We start from the raw sequence: 20,853 nt of genomic DNA, 5'->3' as shown, positions 1-20,853 counted from the left end.
CCCTCCCCCCATGCCCAGTCCTGCTTTTCAGGCCTGAGCTCGACCCCCACTCTCTCCCCTCCCATTGGACAGGAAGGAAAACTGAGTGTCCAGGCCTGGGGCTGGGGACCCTGGGCAGGTCAATGGACTCCTCCTGCCGCCCACTCCTGTCCCCACCAGGACCTGAGGGCTTCTCTGGCAGGGACATGGAAGCTTCGAGCCCCCTGGCCAAGACTGGGGCCTGGAGCTGCCCCTCCGGGCTGGGTTTATCCTGCTGTAAAATGAGTGGCCAGAGAGCCTGGAGTCAAGGTCACCCACACATGGGGGGAAAGCCGCTGGAGGGACAGTCATGCTCTAGTGATTCCTGGGGGCAGCGGCAGCAGTTCTGGTGAAACATTAACTTGTGGCGGCTCAGGAGGCAGCAGCCCCAGAGGAACTCCTGTCCCTGCCCCGCAGGCCCCCATGCACTTTCCTGGGGCTGGGTTCAGCTGCAGCTCCAGCCCCTGCTGTTTGCGGAGGGGTTGTTGACAGAAGAGGCAGGACAGCGTGGTGAGCAACTTCCCCGGAGCCTCCAGGGACCCCTGAGGGCCACCCCCAAACCCTAGAGGGCTTTGCGGTGAAGCAGTGTCCCAGACCTCAAGCTGGTAAAATCTTCCCGTCTTACGGCACCTCTCTCCGTGTCCTCCTCTCTGTCTCTTTGTCTCTCTTCTCTATCTACATCTCTCTGCCTCTCTGTTCCTCTCTCTGTGTCTCTCCATCTCTCTCTCTGTCAATGTCTGCCTCTTTCCTCTTCCTCTCCCCCCCCCTTTCCATCTCTCTGTCTCTCTCCATTTCTCTCTCTGACTCTCTGTGTTTCCATCTCTCTCCCTCTCTCATAAGCAAACACAGGAACAATTGAACTTAACACCCACCTGCCCTGCTCTCCCACACATAGGTCAGCCTCCTGGCCACTCTCTCTCTCTTACACCCGCCTTGGTGATATCTCCCCGTCACTCTGTCCGCAGCCTCCTGGCTGGGTCCTAAGGGTGGTATGCGGGTGTGTCCAGTCTGGGCCTGGTGCTCAGATAGTTAAAGGCCTCTGCTGGGGGAAGCCTGGACCTCCCTCTTGGGCAGGTCCCGTCCTCCCCTACCGAGCTCCATGGCAGGGCACAGGACTCCTCAGTGCCAGGCCTGCCTGGGCCTCACAGAGCCGGTGTGAGTCTGAAGTGCTCTCAGGTGGTGGGCTGGGGTCTCCAAACCCTCCAGACCTGGTCTGGGAACTGAATGGCTCCCCCAAGGGACCTGGGGCCAGGGGACTTCTTCCTGAGGGGCCTGATGGTCCCAAGCTGCTGACCACAGCAGGGAGCAGGGAGGGGCTTGAGGAGTGCATGTGGGCACCCAGCCCCTGTCCCTGGAGGGAGGCCCCCTGCAGAGGTCCAGGTGGGGTCCACACTGGTGCCTGTGCTGCAGCCTAGCTACCTCATAGAGTTGAGCATCTGTGGGTTCCAGGAGAGGGTGCAGGGTGTGGGAGTGAGCTCCCCATCTAGGGGGCATGGCTGGGCTACTGAGGCCTGGGGTTTCACATCCATCTCCCCAGGTTCGGAGAGGCCTGCAGCATGAGGCGCAGCGGAACAGCACTTTCCTTCCTGCTAAGTGAGGTGAGTGGTAGGAGACGGCCTTACACAGGCCATGGGGGAGGGGCGTCCCAGCAACCCCCTACTCAGAAACACCCAGAGCTGCCTGGAGACCCACGTACAAGTGGGGAAACCAAGGCCCAGAGAGGCCACTCGAAGTCTGAGACTCAATCCAGGTGTCTAGTCCAGGGTTGCATCCACTATCTTTGGGTGCAAGGGACCAATGGGGCAGGGGAGGCAGAGGCTCTTGGGTCTGGAACCAAGGTTTTTTATTGCCCTAGGAAAGGAGGCCACACTTTTGGGTCAGAGCCAACGGCTCCATTCATAGAGACTGGAGCAGGCTTAAAGGTGACAGTGAGCAGGATTTAGGTAGTGAGTTCATTCAGCAGGAGCTGGGTTTGAATCCCAGGCTGGTCATTGACACCTGAGTGGCTGATAACCTCTCCAGGACTATTTCCTTATGTAAAAAAAAGGGGGGGGGGCTAAAACCTTGAGAGAGGTCAGGATGAGCCAGCAGGCAAGTGCCCACATATAAGTTTTCTCTCTTTACCGCAACTAGCACAGCTAGAGAGTGGATGAGAGGGGCTGCTGGGGATTGAGAAAAAGAAAGAAACAGACACAGAGACAATAGGGAAAGCTGGGACCAGGTGGGACAGCTGTCCTTGGATAGAGAGACAAGGACCCAGAGCCGGTGCAGTACATTTATTTTATACAGTATGATTCCAGGGGAGTTTTACTAGAGTTTAAGACAAAGGAAATTATGTGAAATCATGGTTAAAGATCAAGCTGTAATTCTTCATTCTTGTGACTTCTTTGTAATTGTCACTCCTGGCTGAGCCCGGATAATTGTGTCTGTTCCTTGCGCCTGGCTGAACTTAAATAATGAAAGCCACCCCCTGGCACCTGAGCTAAGGGTTAGGCTGACAACATACCTGCATCTGTCATGGTATGTTTCCAGGACGTGGCTCTGCTGAAGTCACTGGACTCAGCCGACAATCAGCTCAGGTGCCTTTCCCGGTGCTCTCTACATCTCCCCCTTTTTTATTTTTAAATGCATCTTATGGACATCTAATTGGAGCCTTCAGACTTGAGATCACAGGAGCTTGCTGCTGACTGAAAGAAAGCAGGATAAAATTAGTAGTGCACAAAGGAATCCTATTAGGTACCAAGTGGTGTGTTTTAACATATTCCATGGATTAAATCCTTTTAAATCATCCAGCAATTCTTTTGCCAGTTTTGCAGGAGATATAATTTCATCATGACTACCCTGAATGGCTTGCACATGTTTGTGTAGCCACACTAGGTCTATACTGATATTATTATGATGCCGTATTCCCTGTAGGTGCATCTTAATTTTACTCCAATTCCATAGAGAACTGTTATAGCGGGCTGAAGTCACACAAATACGTGTAAAAGCAGCATGGTATTACAGCTGCTGTCTAGTCTTGACACTTTCTAATTGATTACCTAGTCCTATTACTGCAGTTTCCAAAGCATTTAGCTTTGTTTCTAGCTTTTTGTTTATATCTTCTTGATCATAAAATACAGTCAAGGTGTTCTGAGCCAATTCATTGACAAACTCTGCATTCTGGATGCTTTGGGTCAATGCAAGAGAAGCAGTCACAGCAGATGCAATAACAGTAACTAGAGTAACAATACCAAAAATAATAAGGCCCAAAGCACGCTTTTCCCGGGATAGCTGATTGTGTAATTCCTGCAATGCCTAGAGGCCTGCATCATGATACCATTTTCCTGTTATATTGGTAGGAAGCATAATAAAAGAAGGCTGCTTTAAAATTAATATATCTTCATTCAGATTATGCCTGGAAACACAGCTGGTCAGGTTACAGTGATGGTGTGGGACAGCACACTGGGTGTCTAATCTGGTGATGTTTGTATTTCCAGTCACCAGTACATATGGGGGCTGGGCACAGGCTTGTAAGCCATAGCAAGGGCTTGATGAACACGTTCCTTTAATATCAGCTAAGAAAGAGCCAGTAAAATTAAGAAAGTCAAGGGCAGCGGCTAAACGCCAAAGATCTTTCTGTAAATTTCCTGTTTTCGTGGTCAGGGCATTACCTACAAACCCTCCTGGTGACATAGGCTCATGATGGGGACATTTAGCATCAAGTCTGTGAGACCAACCCAATACATACAAGTCAGAGCCAGAAATATTATGTCTCACTGGTACAGGGTTGACACAATCTTGCCATTGAGGAAATGCTCCCAGCTCAATAGTGGTGCTATTAGGACAGTGGGGAAGTGGGGGATGCTTATCAGACAGCCATTGGGTGGTCTTAGGAAACCCTAGTTTAGTAACTGTCTGAATATATTTTCCCACATCCCAGGGGCCCGAGACGTTAGCAACGTCTGTACCTTCCTCCGTAGGACGTCTTATTTTCTTGGCCAAGCTGCAAACATGCTGAAGTCCCCTTTTTCGGTAAACAAATAGGGAGCTCCCCACTAAAGCCATTATACATATAATCACCTTGGGAAGAGGGAGTTATGTGCTTGTCGGAGTACCCCCGACCATATTGGTGTTGTTAGTAGACACTGGGACTGATTCCCCGGTCCAGGTGGCTGGATTGACCACAGTGGGGTCTGGAACATATGTCCAGTAAGTTTCTGCTGCAGCCATACTTACCTGGCAGCTGACAAGTGCCATCATAGCAACAAAAAGGGTGGAGGGGGTTACCTGAACCCCCTGTTCTTTCACCACTTGCTGAGCATCGATGGTCAGCTTCTTCAGTTGACCCCATGTGGGGACACTAGCTTCTCAGATGGCCTTGGTCACCTGCCTTCTGCTTTTCTCCTTCTTTGGGGTTGGTGACTGAGCTGGCATCATCACGGGAGGTGTGACCTTCAGCTTCCTGAATGGTGGGCTGAGCTGTTCTCCCAGGTCCATGGTCATGACGCACCACTTGCTCTGGCACCCAGATGGGGTTAGAAGCACCTTCTGGGAAGATACAAACGGGGCCTCTTCCCCACATCATTACGGATCTGGCCCTCCCCACTGCCCTGTTTGTAAATCCTTCCATTGTGCCATACCGGCAGATGCCATGGCACCAGGAGCTGGATGCCTCTCGGCTGCTGTGCGACCCTCATTGTCACAATTTAAAATTTTAAAGTATAAAGAGCATGATTTAACTGATTCCGTGGAATAGGATCATACCCATCTCCCCCTTTTTGTTTTTTGTAATGAGTCTTCAAGGTTCGATTGGCTCCTTATACAATCGCCTGTCCCTGAGGATTATAGGGAATTCCTGTTTTATGTATTATTTGGTATTGCTTGCAAAACTGCTCAAAGGAGGAGCTAGCATAGGCAGGTCCATTGTCTGTTTTTATTTCTAGGGGCCGTCCCATGACTGGAAACGCCGCTAGGCAGTGGTTAATTACATGCTTTGTGCTTTCCTTCATGAGAGAGAAAAGAAACATTTGAGGCCTTTTAGAGCCTTGGATGTGCCCGCAACCAAGGGATGATGTAAAGTCAATTCTAGATCAAGAGAAAGTTTCTTAAAATTCAAACCCTTGAAGGATTGTCAAACTTGATTTTACCAAAAGATTATATATTCAAGTGTATTAGACAGGAACACAGGCTAGTAAACTTCAGTTCCTGTGATTAAAAGATGTTTTTTTTAAATACCTGATTAATATAACATAATTATTTTACTAGAAAAGAACTAACCAAAATAAGGCTTATTTTTTTAACTTTATTTGTCCTTGGATGTGGACAGCAAATGACACTAATTGGATTTCTGCTATCAATCTTCCTAAATATTTTGACATAAGTTATTTACTCTTTGTTTAGGGAGGCAAAATGGAAAAAACTTAATTTTTCAATGATGACCAAAAAATAGCCAATATTTTTTTAGATTGACATTTATGAACACACTTTAAATGTACTCTTACTTTTAAGAAAATATACCTTTAACAAAGTACAAGAGACCTTCTGTAATAAAACCTAAGAGCAGGTGAATCAAAACTTGTCTAGCAATTAATGCTTCAGTATTTTATGTTATTTAAAAATATTTAGATGTTTATTATTTAACCTAGCCATGCTCCAAAGTCAGTCCTGGCTGGGCGGCTGCGAGCAAAACCTTTCTTATCATCTGAGTCACCCCCACCACGGTGACGCTTGTCCCGCTCTGCCTCAAACTCTAGCTCCCGCTCATAATTAGGAGGTAAATCTTTATCTGGCGGGCTTTTGACTGCGGTGGCAGGAGGAGGAGGTGGTGCAGAGGGGGGAAGTGGTGTTTTTTGAGATTCGCACCCCTCCACTGTAGGCTGTAAAGCCATGGCCACACCCTCCTTAGACATTCTTAAACTCTCCTGCTCTGGATCAAGGCAATCACAAATCAATGGCCATAGTGCGAATGTAGGAATAGGAATCTTCTCTGGACCTTCTGCTGTGTATCGGTCACAACTGCTTTCCAACCTTTTTCCAGGTGTAAAAGTTGACGGTTCCCTCTTCAGGAAACCAGGGGCAAGTTTCTTTAACAAAACTTAAGAAATCAAGACTTTGACTGTGCTTACAGAGCGTCCTCTAGCTCTGAGCATAGTTTTAAGCGTTTGAGAGTAGAGATCTCTTTCCCGAGACCCTGAATTTCCCATGTTTACACCCAGCTATTTCAATCCGCTCCTTACCTTACTTCTCGAATTCCTTGCGTGGTGCACTCCTGGAGCGTCCCCTCGCCTGACTTTTGAGAGTTCCCCTGTACTCAGGTCCCTGATTCCGGGCGCCAGACACAAGTCTTTCTCTCTTTGCCGTGACCAGCACAGCTAGAGAGCGAACGAGTTCCTGAGTAGGGACAGCTGGGAATTGAGAAAAAAAAAGAGACAGACACAGAGACAGTAGGGAAAGCTGGGATCAGGTGGGACAGCTGTCCTCAGATGGAGAGAAAATGACCCAGAGCCGGTGCAGTACATTTATTTTATACAGTATGATTCCAGGAAGTGTTACTAGAGTTTAAAACAAAGGAAATTATGTGAATCATGGTTAAAGATCAAGCTGTAGTTCTTCATTCTTGTGACTTCTTTGTAACTGTCACTCCTGGCTGAGCCCAGATAATTGTGTCCGTTCCTTGCACCTAGCTGAACTTAAATAATGGATCCCACCCCCTGGTGCCTGAGCTAAGGGTTAGGCTGACAACATACCTGCATCTGGCACGGTATGTTTTCAGGACGTGGCTCGGCCGACATCACTGGACTCAGCCGACAATCAGCTCGAGTGCCTTCACAGCTGCTCTCTACACCCACACACATTAGTACATTTATCCACCCCCATCTCTGAGCCACATCTTCCTCCTCTGTAAAGTGGGGACCTCTTGGCACTCCCCCAAACATTCAGTTTACAGCATCCGTCATTCCCTTTGCACATGGAGCACCTAGTGCCTGGCCTAGCGCTATTCATGGGGGCACAGAGACTCATAGGCTGGGGAGACAAATGTTAAGCTAAGACCAAAAATAAAGTAGGTGAGTATGAGCGAGGCTGCCCAGGCTGGGCTGGAAGGGCTTCTCTGAGGAGGTGACAACTGAGCTGAAGAATGGTTGAAAATAAGCAGCCAGGCCCAGCTGGCATTGACCTATGAACTTGGAGGTCACGGTTTGATTCCCAGTCAGGTACATGCCTGGGTTTCAGGCTCTATCCTCAGTGTGGGGCATGGAGGAGGCAGCTGATCAATGATTCTCATCATTGATGTTTCTATCTCTCTCTCCCTCTCCCTTCCTCTTTGAAATTAAAAAAAAAATATATATATATATATATATATATCATAAAGCAAATCACATCCCCTGAAAGCTCTCAATCCACTCTCAGAATTAATTCCCAATTCCTCACCCCACCCCTGAGGCCATGCCTCAGCTCTTCACTCCACGCCCACCTTCTGCTGTTCCTCTAACCCACCAGCTTATTCCCACCTCAGGGCCTTTGCACCTGCTGTTCCTTCTGTCTGGTGTGCTATCTCCCAAGCTCTCTCCAGGTCAGCTCCTTCTCCTCTCTTCAAGTCTCAGATGAAAACTACCTCCTCAGAAAGGCCCCCTAACTATGTCTGAGTGACATTTGTCCCCCCATCACTCTCCAGGTCCTTACGTGGTTTCATTTCCCTTCTAGCACCATGGGAACTACCTTATTTATCTGTCGAATAAATAAATGAATATGAATGTGGGCAGTGGTTTGCCATCTGAGCTTAGTGTCCCCAAGTGGAAAATGGGCAGCTGAGCTTCATCAGTGGGCGTCCTGTCCTGGGAGGGGCCTGCTTTCCACACGCCCTCTGCTTTCCTCCAACACCATCCCAGCTGCTGGGAACCCTCCCTCCTGAGGGAGGCCAAGCGTTGACTACTTAGATTTCTGCATCAGAATTCAGGTGCCTGTGGGAGAGGGTGGGGATGGTCAGTTATGCTCAAATGGGGACGGGCGGGGACGGGGGGGGGGGGGGTGGCGGTCAGGAATCCTGGGTCCTAGAACGATCAAGTCTGTGCGAAGAGCTGGGGGAGAGGGTAGCTAAGCAGCCCCCAGCTGTGTAACCCGCAGCAGGTCATTTCTTTCTGAACATTAACGTCCTCCTCTGTGGCATGGAAATAAGAGAAGAAAAGGAACTATGCAGTTTCCCCGCACCTAGTAGAGGCTCTGAGTATGAACGGGTGTGCACTCCCTTCAGCGTCTCCCCTGCTCCCCTTGCCCTGTCTCTGGCCCTGAGCAGCCTTGCGGTCTTGGACCTCACTTTCTAAATCTGAATGTTTGGTCTGATCGTGGACACAGACGCAATGGTGAGGCTCAGGGGCAGAGCAGAACACGGCTGGGCCGCCCTTTGAGCTCCACTTCTCCCGCGCCCCCATTTACTTCTTTGACCCCCAGCACACACCCTCCGCGTGGCTTCCAGTTTGGGTGCCACTCCCGGGGTCAGCACCGCGGACAGCTCCCAGCCTGTGGCTGGCACCGCAGCCCCCTCTTCTTCTTTTTTTTAAAGCAAAGGTGGGAATGCATTAAAGAACAAGCACAGACTCCCACGTGGGAGGGGAAAGAGTCCCCTGTTCCTTTTTAAAAAATATATTTTATTGATTTTTTACAGAGAGGAAGGGAGAGAGAGAGAGAGAGTTAGAAACATCAATGAGAGAGAAACATCGATCAGCTGCCTCCCGCACACCCCCCGCTGGGGATGTGCCCGCAACCAAAGCACATGCCCTTGACTGGAATGGAACCCGGGACCCTTCAGTCCGCAGACCGACGCTCTATCCACTGAGCCAAACCGGTTACGGCCTTTTTTTTAAAAAAAAAAAAAAAAAAAAAAAAGACCAAAACAACACCGATGCAGAGGGCATGGGCACAACCCGGACGGACGGTGGCCCTTGGCAGCAGCCGCAGCAGGAGCTGGGCCAGGAGGCCGGCGGGGTGGGGGCAGGATGCTGGTGGGGAGCTGAAGGGGGCCTGGGTGCGGCACCGCCCGTGGGGTTATGGCACGTGTGGGAGTGTTCCCGGTGAGCCGGCCACAGCCGGGAGGGACCGAGGCGGGGCAGGGTGAGCGGGAGGCAGGCACACGGGCATTGGGGCGAGGGGGTGGGGGGCCGGCCCAGCCACCTAGATCAGCAACCTCTCTGAGTCCGGGAGGAAGGCAGGGTCCCGGAGGCCTCTGTGGGAAGCTCCTCGGGGTCAGGGCCCCCTATTCTTTTATCACCTACGACCCAGAGGAATTGGTACTGTTTTCACACCACCACCCCTGCCCCATGGGGAAACTGAGGCATGCTTGCCCTAGACCTGGCAGCACGAATTGAACCAACCCCAGATCTGTTGGGCTGGAGAACTTACATTCCCGACTCATTAACTGAACCTGATTCTGTTTGGTGTTTAAATGCCTCTAGTGTTTACTCAGAGCATGCTTGCAAACAACGTTTTATTTAATTTCTCCTATCCAGTCCTTCCTTAAGAAATGAACTGAGGTTCAGAATCCAGAATCCCATCTCCACCATTTATTTATCAACCGCAACCTTGGGCAAGTTACTAAAGCTCTGAGACTCGGTTTTCTTTTTTGTAATATGAAGATAATGGTATAGCTGAAACCGGTTTGGCTCAGTGGATAGAGCGTCGGCCTGTGGACTGAAGGGTCCCAGGTTCGATTCCGGTCGAGGGCATGTACCTGGGTTGCCGGCACATCCCCAGTGGGAGATGTGCAGGAGGCAGCTGATCGATGTTTCTCTCTCATCGATGTTTCTAACTCTCTATCTCTCTCCCTTCCTCTCTGTGAAAAATCAATAAAATATATTTAAAAAAAAAAAAGAAAGATAATGGTATAAAATGGCCTCACCGTGCCTCATGAGCTGACCCACAAGGGTGCCTTAGAACAGCACCTATGTGGGATGAGTGTGCAAGAAAGGTTGGCTATTGCTACTGCCATTATTAGTCACTTGTTTATTTACTGCATGTTTTATTTTTATATTTTAATATAAATAATATAACTTATGAAATACCATTAAAGTGCCCATTATTAAAACTAACAGCAGTATATATTACATGATGTTATAAATAATGAATATACTGTGTATTAATTGATTAATAAATGAATATTGCTGTAAGACCTACTATAAGCCAGGCACTATTCACATCCGGCAAGGTTGAGGTCCAGCTCCCCATTTCATAGATGAGGGAACTGAGGTTCAGAGAAGTAAATTCACTCAGGGGGGGAGTAAAACTGAGGTACAGCTCTCTGGGCCAGTCAGGGTGTCTGGGTGAAGGAATCTCAGAGCATCATGGTCCCAGGGAGCCAGGAAGGTCCATGCCTGGGAACTCACTCATGTCTTGTTACTGTCTCCCTAGCAGGTCCGAGAGTCTGTGGATTCTAGCTCAGCCCCTGTGAGTCCCCGTGGCAGTGGTGTCATCTGGAGACGCTTCTCAGGGACCCCATTGCTGCCACCGCTGTCGAGCCGCCTCCGGCCCCCTGGAGAAACTGAGCCCAGCTCCTGTGTGGTGTTCACCATCGGGGCTCGAGGGACAGAGCAAAGCCATGGTCCACCTTCAAGCAGGTGAGGAGGCAGATGGGGATCAGGGGGTCAATCCCAGGAGAGGAAAATGCCTCGTCTAGATGGACCTTTCTTTGACTTATTCATAAAGCACTTATTAAGCACCTATTGTGTGCCAGGCCCTGTACTAGGGGCACAGCCATGGGCAAGTAGGTGCTCATGGGCTGACGGTAGAGACAGAGTCATGCCAACTGGAGAGATGAAGGTGCCATGGAGCCCAGAGGGCTTCTGACCCAGCACTGGGGAGTAGAGGGTGAGAAAGGACTTCTTGGAAGAAGTGGCATCTAAGGATGCAGAGGTGGCTTAAAGGATGAAGAGAATCAGCAAGGAGAAGTACAAGGGAGGAACGGATTGTGCAAAGCCTCAAACTCAAGAGGATCAGGTGTATGAGGAGTTGAAGACAGATCAACATGGCTGGAGGGTGGGAGGAGAGCCTGGGGAGGTGGGAAGGGGTTGGACCACACAACAACTCAGGGTGTAATGGGAGCCATGGGTGTGTTTTCAAGAGAGTGAATTGATACGATTGGCATTGGAATTAAAAAAAAAATTCCTTCTGGCTCCTGGGGGTGGGGGTGGTGGATGGGATCGTCAGGGGCAGGGTGGAAGCAGCAGGAGCCCAGTGAGAAGGCAGTTCTGGGCAGGAGATGGTAGTGTCTAAACCAGGGTGGGAGCCATGGGCTGGAGAGAAGTAGGCAGATTCGGAAGTTAGTTATGAAGTAGACACACCAGGCACTGGTGGACGCCCGCAGAGGGTAAGTGAGAGCAGGGATTGGTATGGACAGCTGGTCTTTGACCCTCCACATGTGACATTCGTTTACATCCTTGCAACGATGCCAAGAGGTGGGGACACCATCATTACCCCCACTTTCCAGAATAGAAAACAAGCTTGGGGAGGGGAAGTGATAACTGACCAGCAGGAGAACACATGTCCCCCACCAGTGGGTCAAGTTGTCCCTCACTGTCAGTTTTGGAGGACAGGGGACTGAAAGGAAGGCCGAGAACTGAGCCATAAAAGTAAAGGACAGGCCTAGCCAGCGTGGGTCAGTGGCTCAGTGTTGACCCAGGAACCATCAATCAGGTTCAATTCCCAGTCAGCACACATGCCCGGGTTGTGGGCTTGATCCCTAGTAGGGGCCATGCAAGAGGCAGCCAATCAATGATTCTCTTTCATCAGTGATGTTTTTATGTTTCTCTCCTTCTCCTTCCTCTCTCTCTGAAATCAATAAAAACATATTTAAAAATTTTTTAAAGTAAAGGACAGAGAGGGGTCACTTGTTTTTTAAAAAAATATATATTTTATTGGTTTTTTACAGGGAGGAAGGGAGAGGGATAGAGAGCCAGAAACATCGATGAGAGAGAAACATCGATCAGCTGCCTCCTGCACACCCCCTACTGGGTATGTGCCCGCAACCAAGGTACATGCCCTTGACCAGAATCGAACCTGGGACCCTTCAGTCCGCAGACGGACGCTCTATCCACTGAGCCAAACCGGTCAGGGCAGGGGCCACTTGTTTTTTATCACCCAGCAAGACATGGCGGTACTGAGCCTTGAGCTCAGTCTGACTGGCTCCATGACCCAGATAGTTTCCATTCTCCAACCTAGTGGTACAAGAGCGAGGGTAGAGGGTAGAGTCTCCATGGGAAATATCCACAAAATATCCTCTATGCCCTCTGAAAAAATCTTCCTGTTCACAGATTTTCTGCACCAAGTGGCTTCAAAGGCCTTCCTACCACAGCCTAGTGCCTGCACTTCTCAGCCCTACTCTTGTCCACATGCACTTCTTTTCAAAAATTGTATTTATTGATGAGAGAGAGAGAGATTTGTTGTTCCACTTATCTATGCATTCATTGGTTGATTCCTGTATGTGCCCTTAACAAGAACCCCCAAACGTTGGTGTACTGGGACAATGCCCTAACCAACTGAGCTACTCGGCCGGGGTGTCCACATCTACTTCTCTCAATCATGATAGAAAATGTTCTCACCCTTCCTTTTCCACTTCCCAGGAAATTTCTCCTGAGATTCAAATGCCTGGCGGGAGGGGCCTTGAGTTTCTAGAACTGGGGAAGGGAGAGGCATGCCTGTGAGGTGGGGCCCATGGTGTGTCACAGAACAAATGAGATTCTGCCATTTCCACTGGGCATTGGTGTGGCGATGAAAGGGTGCCCTTCTTTGCCCACTCCCACTGTTGGCGGCCCTGACCAGAGGCAGCTTGTGTGCCCACCCCAGACATGCATGCTTTTCTGTTCTCCCCAGATCCCTACCCTGTGTGAGTGAGGAGTTTTCGGACTCCCAGGAGACCCCATGTGGGTCTGAATGGCTACGCTTACCTTCCTGAGCTTGGTGGATAGATGGCCATTTGTTACGACCTCTGAGGACCAGAGCCTTTGACTCTGCACCCAGACTCCTTTGCTACCGTCACTGGGGAGGGTTGAGGACCCGCCGCTGTTCAGCCTTCAGCACCTCCTGGGCGGACGGCGCCCTAGTCTGGAGGTGTTCAGGAACCCCGGTCTCCCTGGTGACTTCAGCACCAACAGGTCGAGGACAGCAACTCGCGGTCTCGCCCACCCTCAAATCCTAAAGTAGGGACAGTGCCTTCACGCTGGGAGTCTCCCAAGGCCCCGTCTCTCTGCTCTCCATTCGGCAGCAACCGGGAGGACCATTTCTGTCTTCTCCGCTCCAAGTCCGTGTCTTACAGGAAAAAGACAGACCATTCTCGGAGCTGGGGGGTCTCCCCAGCCCCTGTCTCCAACCCCCACGCCCAAGTTTTCCACCCCCGACGCCCCGCCCCGCCCTCCTTCAGCACCACCGGACACGGACAGCTCCTTGGTGTCCGCCCCGCCTTGAACCCCTGTTTACCACCGCTGCTGGCGCCGACAGCTCCTCGCCTCCACCCTCGCCCGGGCAGACCAGGGCGCAGACTCTGACCGTCCTCATTCCGGGACGGCTCCCTCCCCTCCTCTCCCTGCTCCGCTCCTCTGGCGCATGGAGACCCCGGGGGTACCAGAAGGGGCGCGGGCACCCAGCGAGCTGAACCGCGCTCTCGGCGGCCAAGGCTTAGCCAGATCCCCGAAGCACCTGTGGCGACAGCCGCGGCGTCCCATCCGTTTCCAGCAGCGATTCCACTCGGACCCGGACAAGTCCGCGGGCCGCAGCCAGCAGAACCGGGGTCCGTGGCTGGGGCTCCAGAAGTCAAGGTGCTCCTGGCCCACTTCCTTCCATAGGTGGTAGGTGGGCGGGGGCAGGGCCCTCCCGAGGCGTGGGGGAGGGGAGCACGGGCCTGTGGGAGTTGGGAAGTGTCCTTGCTTGTCCAGAGGGCGGGGGTCTCTACTGTTTGTCTGAGGTCGGTCCTTTCGAGGAAAAAACTGTTCTTACATGGGGTGACGCTGGGGCATCATGATTGTTTATGGGGGGGGGGGGGGCCGGGGTGGGCCAGGTGTGGTTGCATCTCAGTGTGTGTGTGAATCTGAGCAATTGTGACCCTGTGTGTGCTCCGAGCTGCTGCGTGAGTGTGCACAGCCAGCTGCCTCTCTGTGGGTGACCAGGGGTGCTCGGTTGTATGCACACCAGTTGTGTATCTGCCTCTGTGTCTTGCCCTTGTGGTCCTTGTGGGTATGTGGACCAGCGTGGCTGTCCTCGCTCTAACACAACTGAGGTCCTTTAGACCCTGGCGTGTCCTCTGATGTTTGTGGGGTGTAGCCACCTGGAGCATCTGAGAGGCCCAGGTTGGGCTGTCCTCAGCCCCGGGGGAGGAGCTTGCTCTGTGGCCTGCCTTGCCACCATCCCTCTCCCCTGTCGCTGGCCCCTGTCGCTGGCCCCTGTCGCCAGAAGCAGGGGAAGCCTCTTGGGAGCCTGAGCACAGGATGTTTCTTCCCTTAAGAAAGGAGGGGTGGAGAAGGGGGTGTTGAAGTGGGAAGGGCTGCTCCTCCTGTTTCCTATTAAAGGCGAGTGGGACGATAAGAGAGAGATGGAGAGAAACAGCAGGTGAAACAGGGGCTCGAGGGAGCCAGAGGTGGGAGTCTCAGCGGCTGGGCCAGGGCTGGAGGGCCCAGGAGCAAGGCCCAGGAGTCCCAGACCCTTCTTGAGTGGGAGGGGGAGATAGAGCAGGCCAGATCTAGAGTCCTGGGCTTGGTCAGGCTGGTCACCTTGGGGGAGTCATTTTCCTCTCTAGGTTGTCATTCTCCCACCATGGCTTCCTAGGGTTACTGGCTGCTTGATCTACAAGCCTGGCCTAACTCCCCAGCCCCAAGGCATCTGGAGCAGCTGGGATTGGAGCGCTTGCCAGGTGACCCAGCAGGTCCACTGCCCCCTTTTCCACTTCCCAGCCCTCAGCTCCTCCTGCCTCCCCCCTCCCAGTGACTCATAATTTTCCATCTTCAAGAAAGAACAAACAGAGACTGGATTTGGGCCCGTCTAGGGGGAGAGCCCACGTGGCTCCAAAAGGTTCTGGAATGGGTGTGTCCCTGTGAACGTGCACTTACGAATCCTGTCCATGCATGTATGTGCTGACCTGGGGGAGGGGCTCAGCCCTTAGGTTCCAGGCCAGTCTGCTAGGTGCTCCCCAGAGAGCAGAGAATACTAATGAAAGGCAAACACATAGCTGTACTTCCTGTATTTTGTTGCGAACTCTGTGTGGGAGCTCTTCTCCCCACTGTCCCGGGTGGGTCACTTGGGGTCTGGGAGGGTCCTGGCATCTTGTTCAGCAAACATTTATTAGCTACCTACTGTGTGCCAGGGCCTGTACTTGGGACACAGCCACAGGCAAGCAGGTGCTCACAGGCTGATGGTGGAGACAGACTCGTACCAGCTGGAGAGAGAAGGCCTCTGACCCAGCTTTGGGGGGTAGGGTGTGAAGAGGGCCTGCTTGGAAGAGGTGGCATCTAAGCTTAACCTGAAGGTTGAAGAAAAATCAGCCAGAGGGCAGGGAAGGGTATACCAATTAGACAGAACAAATTGTGAAAAGCCTCAGACTCAGAAGGATCAGGTATATGAGGAACTGAATATAAATCAACTAAAGGCCAGGTGCACGAATTCGTGCACGGTTGGGGTCCGGCCAGCTCACCCTGATCAGGGCCAATTGGGCCAGGCTGGCCAGAGGGAGGGACTGTGGGTGGTTGGTGGGCCGGCCCCGCCCCCTGGTCGAACTGCAGTTTGAACTCCCAGTGGGAGGGACAAATTGCATATTACCCTTTTATTATATGGGATGTGGTTGGAGAGTGGGAGGGGCGACTCCCTATTCATCTCCCAAGCATTAATTGAGAACCTACAGAGTGTTGGGCCCTGAGGCATAGCTGGTAGCAAGGCAGACCTGGTCCTACCCTTGAGGGGCTGGTGGGCAAAGCAGAAACAAATCAAATAATCATGACAATAAGTGTGAAATTGTACTTGTGAGAGAAGGTGCTCTGAGAACATTTACCCTGCTGGTCAGGGAGGGTTTCCTGGAGGGGTGATCTGAAAGATTAAGAGTCAGCAGGGGAAAGTGTTGGGGCAAAGGCATGTGTGAGAATGAGCCTGGCTGATCCAAGGAGCAGCAAGGAGGAAGCCGCCAGAGTGAACCAAGAGGAAGAGGGCGGGAGGCCAGCAGGGGTCAGGCATCACAGGGCCTCCAGGGAGGTGTGGATTCAGAGGAGAGGGCAATGAGGAGCCAGAGGAGGGTCTGGAGCAGAGGAGGGTGAGATCAAACTCATGGGAGCATCTATACACGTGACACCACCCCTACTCTCTTCTCTCTGTCTAGACTCCATGGAGACTTGGGAAAGTCATGTCTCCTCTCCTGTTTGTCCTTAAATGGGCACAACAGCACCCACATCCTGTCTCCCTGGGGCCGCCTGGTGGCAGAAGAGAAAAGTGCCTGCTCTCTGCAGGAATGCTCAAATGGGGGAAGTGATGTGCTTAGGGCACCAGTGACTGCTGGGCACCTCCTCAGGTCATGAAGCACCCAGGGTCAAAGTCAGGATGGGGGTCCCCGGGTCCATCCATCTTCAGCCTCTGCCCTTTACCCGGCAGGGACTGGGGCCACCCAGGGTCAGGCAGGCCAGATTCCAATGCTGAGTTTCAGCGATGAGTCTCAGTTTCTCCATCCAGAAAGCTATTAATAACACATTACTGCTAAAACTGTTAATGAAATATTTAAGGTTGAATCTATTAATGAACATTAATATTAAACTATTGATAAAACATTAATGAAGGCTGGGACTTCAGAGGGGATGGAGCCAGTTAAGCATTGAGTGGGAGAGAGCACCGGCTGGGTAGTCTATGTGGTAACTGAACACACCGCTCTGTGCCTCAGTTTCCCCATCCCCCAAATGAGCATAATAGTCCTCATTTTCAAGAATTGCTCCAAAAAGCAAGTGATTTTTCGGTGCACAGCCCTTGGCTCAGAGCCAGGCAAGTAGGAAGTGCTATTTGTATTGATGTGTTTAGTCTTAACCTGCCATTTCAGGTCTGTGACTTTAGGGGAGGGACTGAATTCCTCTGTGCCTCAGTTTCCCCTTGGGGACACAAAACTATTGCAAGCCCCTCCCATGGAGCTGGGATGGTGTCAAGGCTCCTGGGAGGGATCCTGGCCCCAGAGTCTCCACCAGGCCAATCCTGGCAGCCTCTATCCCCTGGGGATCGGCTATAATTAGGTGCAGCCGCAGCAGCTACAGAGGGTATTTTTGTCTTGGGGACAGCAAGTCTGGTTCCCACCAGGTGTCTGCTTGTAGGGCCACAGATGGCAGGAGGGGGTTCCCGGACAGACCCTTGAGACTCCTTGTCCTCCTGGGCCCCAGCATGACCCCTCTCTGAACCTCCATTTTTCTCATCTGTACAATGAGGCCAATAGTGTGTTAGGAGGTCAGGAGAGGGTCAGGATCTCCTCCCTGTGGTGCCTCAGGCTCCCTCCATTGAAGCCCTGATCACCCCAAGCTGTATCTCATATTTCCCTAGGTGTGCCAGAAATGTGGTGTCCCACAACTACTGGTATAGTCCTCCCAGAGGCAAGTCCTAGACCAGGGGTCCTCAAACTATGGCTCGCGGGCCACATGCAAATACAAATATTGTATTTGTTCCCGTTTTGGTTTTTTACTTCAAAATAAGATATGTGCAGTGTGCATAGAAATTTGTTCATAGTTTTTTTTAAAACTATAGTCCGGCCCTCCAACCGTCTGAGGGACCGTGAACTGGCCCCCTGTTTAAAAAGTTTGAGGACCCCTGGCCTAGCCAGTGCGGGGGGGAGGTCCAGCCTCCCTGACCTCAGTGGCTTCTGCCTGTGATGTGGCATTTGGGGTCCTGCCTCCAAGTGTGACATGCTCTAGGATGTGGTTTCCTTTCCTGCAGTTCAGGGCAGGGCGACCAACCCCAGCACCTGGTATAGGCCCCTGAACTCTCCCAGACACCAGCGGTGAGGGCTCCCTTTCTCACTTCCCCCCAAGTCCTTCCTGGTGGGGGTGGGGGCGGGTAGCTGATGCTTCACAGAACAGGAGATCTGGCTGGAATGGAGAGCGGATGTTTGTCCAATGGAGACAGCAAGCGAGGGAAAAGGATCCAGAGACAGGGCCTGGGGTATGTCAGAGCAGGTGGGGGTCACGCGGGGACTTGTGGAGGGGAACTGGAGGAGGGGGAGCCTTTCCCAGCCCTCTGCCCTGCCGTGAGGTTTTGTGTCTGTTTCCACCTTGTTGGATTCCTCAGTTTCCTCACCTGGCAAAGGAGTAAGGCTTTGTTGCTGCTGGGCAGGCCCTTTGTGGCCCAGGCCTCAGTTTCTCCATCCGGAAAACGGGCAGAGTGGGACTGGAGTTTGTTGCTTCTGGGCAGCCCCTCAGCAAACTCCTGCCTCGATGCTCGGCTCATTATGCGCGGTGCTTCCCTTTCTGACTTCTCCATTTCACTCTTTCAGCCAAGTTCTCCCAGACAGCTGCACTATTGCGGGACAGGTTGGCTGATGAAAGTAGAATAATATCCGGGTTCTAGGCCACAGAGGGTCGCCCCCAAGGGGGGGAGGGTGGAGCAGAGAGTGGCACCCAGCTCCGTGCCTCAGTGTCCCCATTTGCCCGGTGGGAGCTGCCCAGAACGGACCCGGGGCGGGGCGGGGCGGGGCGGGGCGCGCGCTGTCCCCTCTCCGCGGCCCCGCCCCCGCGGCTGTCCTGAAAAGGTTCCACGGGCCGCGCTCGGTCCTGCCTCCACGCCGCCGCGGCGATGCAGGGTCCCCCCGCGCCCGCCCCGGCCCCTGGGCCTGGCTCGCCCCGGGACCCCGCGCGCAGCTCCCCCGGGCTCTTCAGGAAGCTCCTGGTGAACCAGAGCATCCGCCTGCAGCGGCGCTTCACCGTGGCGCATCCTCTGTGGTGAGGGGGCAGGAGAGCTGGAGGGTCCGCGGGAGCGCCAGGTGGAGGTGGGAGGACGCCGTCGGGGCGCGCTGGGGCCGGGGCCGGATCCCGGGCCGGGGCGTGGGCGCTCTGCCCCTCCTCCGTCTGTCTTCCCTGTCCTGTCCCGGTCTCCCTCCACGCGGTCTGCACAAGCCGGGTCCCCGCGGCTGTCCCTTCCCAGCCGGGTGGCCAGAGCAGGACGAGCTGACGCTCACGTCTCCTCCTGACCCTCCCGCCTGGGCAGGCGGCCTGAGCGCCCCGGAGTGAGGGGAAGGGCGAGGGCCACCCCCTCCCCTTGGTCTGCGCTCCTCCTTCCGTCCGGGTGCCGGCCAAGAGGTGGCCTGGGGGCTTCCCAGGAAACTCTCCGTGTCCCCGAGGAAGACCCGGTTTTATGAGGCGCCCACAGCCTAAGAGAGGCATTTCGCGTCCCAGACTGAGCGGATCCCCCGGCGCCACTCGGCCGTGTCCTCCGAGGACGTCGCCTCTCTGGGTTCGAATCCCGCCCCTTCAGGAAGCGACTGTGCGGGTTCGGGCGAGGCTGGAGGCGGATGGGGCTTGTGGGCGCCGACTGCGTCTGGGCACCTGGCGGCTCAGGGGCTGGAGGTCCCGGTGACAGCTGGCGGGGGCGGGGCGGTCGCGGCCGTGGTCTCCGATGGCGCCACTGCAGCCCGGGAGGGGGGTCCCAGGTCCGGGAAAGCGCCCCCAGAGCACCCACCCGACGCCTGCTGAGGGTGGTGCTGCCTAGGGATCCGGAGAGAGCGCAGGGGCGTCGAGGGAGCGCCCTCGGGAGCCAGAAGGTGAGGCTAGGGGATGGCGGGTCCCTCCGAGGCCCTTGTGCCTCCATTTACCTGTCTAACCCATGGACAGACTTGCCGCTTCTACTGTCGGGGCGACCTCGCCCCGCGCCGCCCGCGTCATGGAACCACAGCCTGACCCCGCCACTCCCAGCTAAGATTAGAGCAGAAAAAACCAAAACAAAAACTTCCCCAGCTGTGACCAGCCTTCCACCCCGAGCGCCGGCTCATTGGATTGCAGCCCCGCACCCTGGTGGCCGCCCCCCGCTACAGCCGCCCTAGCGCGGCTGGGTGCGCGTCCCCAGGCCCCTGGGAGAGGCGAGGAGGGAGGGGGTGGCCACTCCCTGGCCTCCGCTCGGAGCGCGGGTCTGTGTGTGCCGCCGGCAGCCCCCCCGCCCCCCTGAGTCCCCCTGCCCCCCCGGGCCCCCAGCCAGGCGGGTCAGAGTCTGGAAGCCCAGCCCTCCACGTGACGTCACGAGGCGGGAGCCCGGACGCACGCGCGGTAGCGGCTTCTCGTCTCCGCTGAAGCCGAACTGGCGGAGAGCGGCCGGACAAAGCCAAGCGCGCCCGAATCCTCCGAGTGTGGCCGAACAGAGCCGAATGTTCCCGAACGTATCCGAACCTGCCCGACCGCGGTCGGACGTAGCCAAGTCAGAATGAACTCGCCCAGTTGGACCACGCCCAATAGAACTTACTCAAACCCGACCCCGCTGGACCGAATCCAGCCGAACCGGACAGAATCCTGCCGAATCCCGGACGGGTGACCTGGCGGGGACCAGGTGGACACGGACCCTTGGCCAGAAGCCCCAAGTTGTGGGCGGCCCCCGGTGTCTACCTGTCTCCCGCCTGCGCTCTCAAAGCCCGTGACCTGCGGCAGCCCCTCTCCATTGCTAACTCCCCATGCAGAACCTCCGTTCTTGCTCACGTCCCCGCCCACTCTTTCTCTGACCTCTGACCCCAAGGAGGATGAGCACAGATTCTCCATTAACCAGTCAGGGTGTGGCGGGAGGGTGGGACCGGGCTGAAAGAGCGAGGGGGGAGGAACTGAAGATTGCTGGGAGCAAGGGGTGCTGTGGGGAGGAACGTGCTCCGGGAAGCGGGCATGGCCCCCAGCGGAA

General features: G+C 53.9%; 1 protein-coding gene across 13 annotated transcripts in view; it reads left to right on the top strand.

The window, feature by feature from the left end:
• Positions 1 to 20,853, top strand: part of PDE4C (phosphodiesterase 4C) — a 31,300-nt gene that overhangs the window by 366 nt on the left and 10,081 nt on the right. For 5 of the 13 annotated variants that reach the window (XM_036311704.1, XM_036311708.1, XM_036311710.1 and 2 more), the window contains exons 2-3: positions 1,556 to 1,616; positions 10,399 to 10,604. In XM_036311704.1, coding sequence (XP_036167597.1) covers positions 1,556 to 1,616; positions 10,399 to 10,604 — 267 coding nt within the window. Of the gene's footprint in view, positions 1 to 397; positions 624 to 1,555; positions 1,617 to 10,398; positions 10,605 to 13,507; positions 13,797 to 18,740; positions 18,921 to 19,250; positions 19,739 to 20,853 lie in introns of those variants that run through there. The other 8 variants (XM_036311712.1, XM_036311702.1, XM_036311701.1 and 5 more) reach the window with 8 other exon arrangements.

Source organism: Myotis myotis, unplaced genomic scaffold (genome assembly GCF_014108235.1).
Source record: "Myotis myotis isolate mMyoMyo1 unplaced genomic scaffold, mMyoMyo1.p scaffold_m19_p_6, whole genome shotgun sequence".
Classification (NCBI taxonomy): domain Eukaryota; kingdom Metazoa; phylum Chordata; class Mammalia; order Chiroptera; family Vespertilionidae; genus Myotis; species Myotis myotis.
Note: the sequence above shows the minus strand (reverse complement) of the source record. Positions and strands in the feature narration are given on the sequence as shown.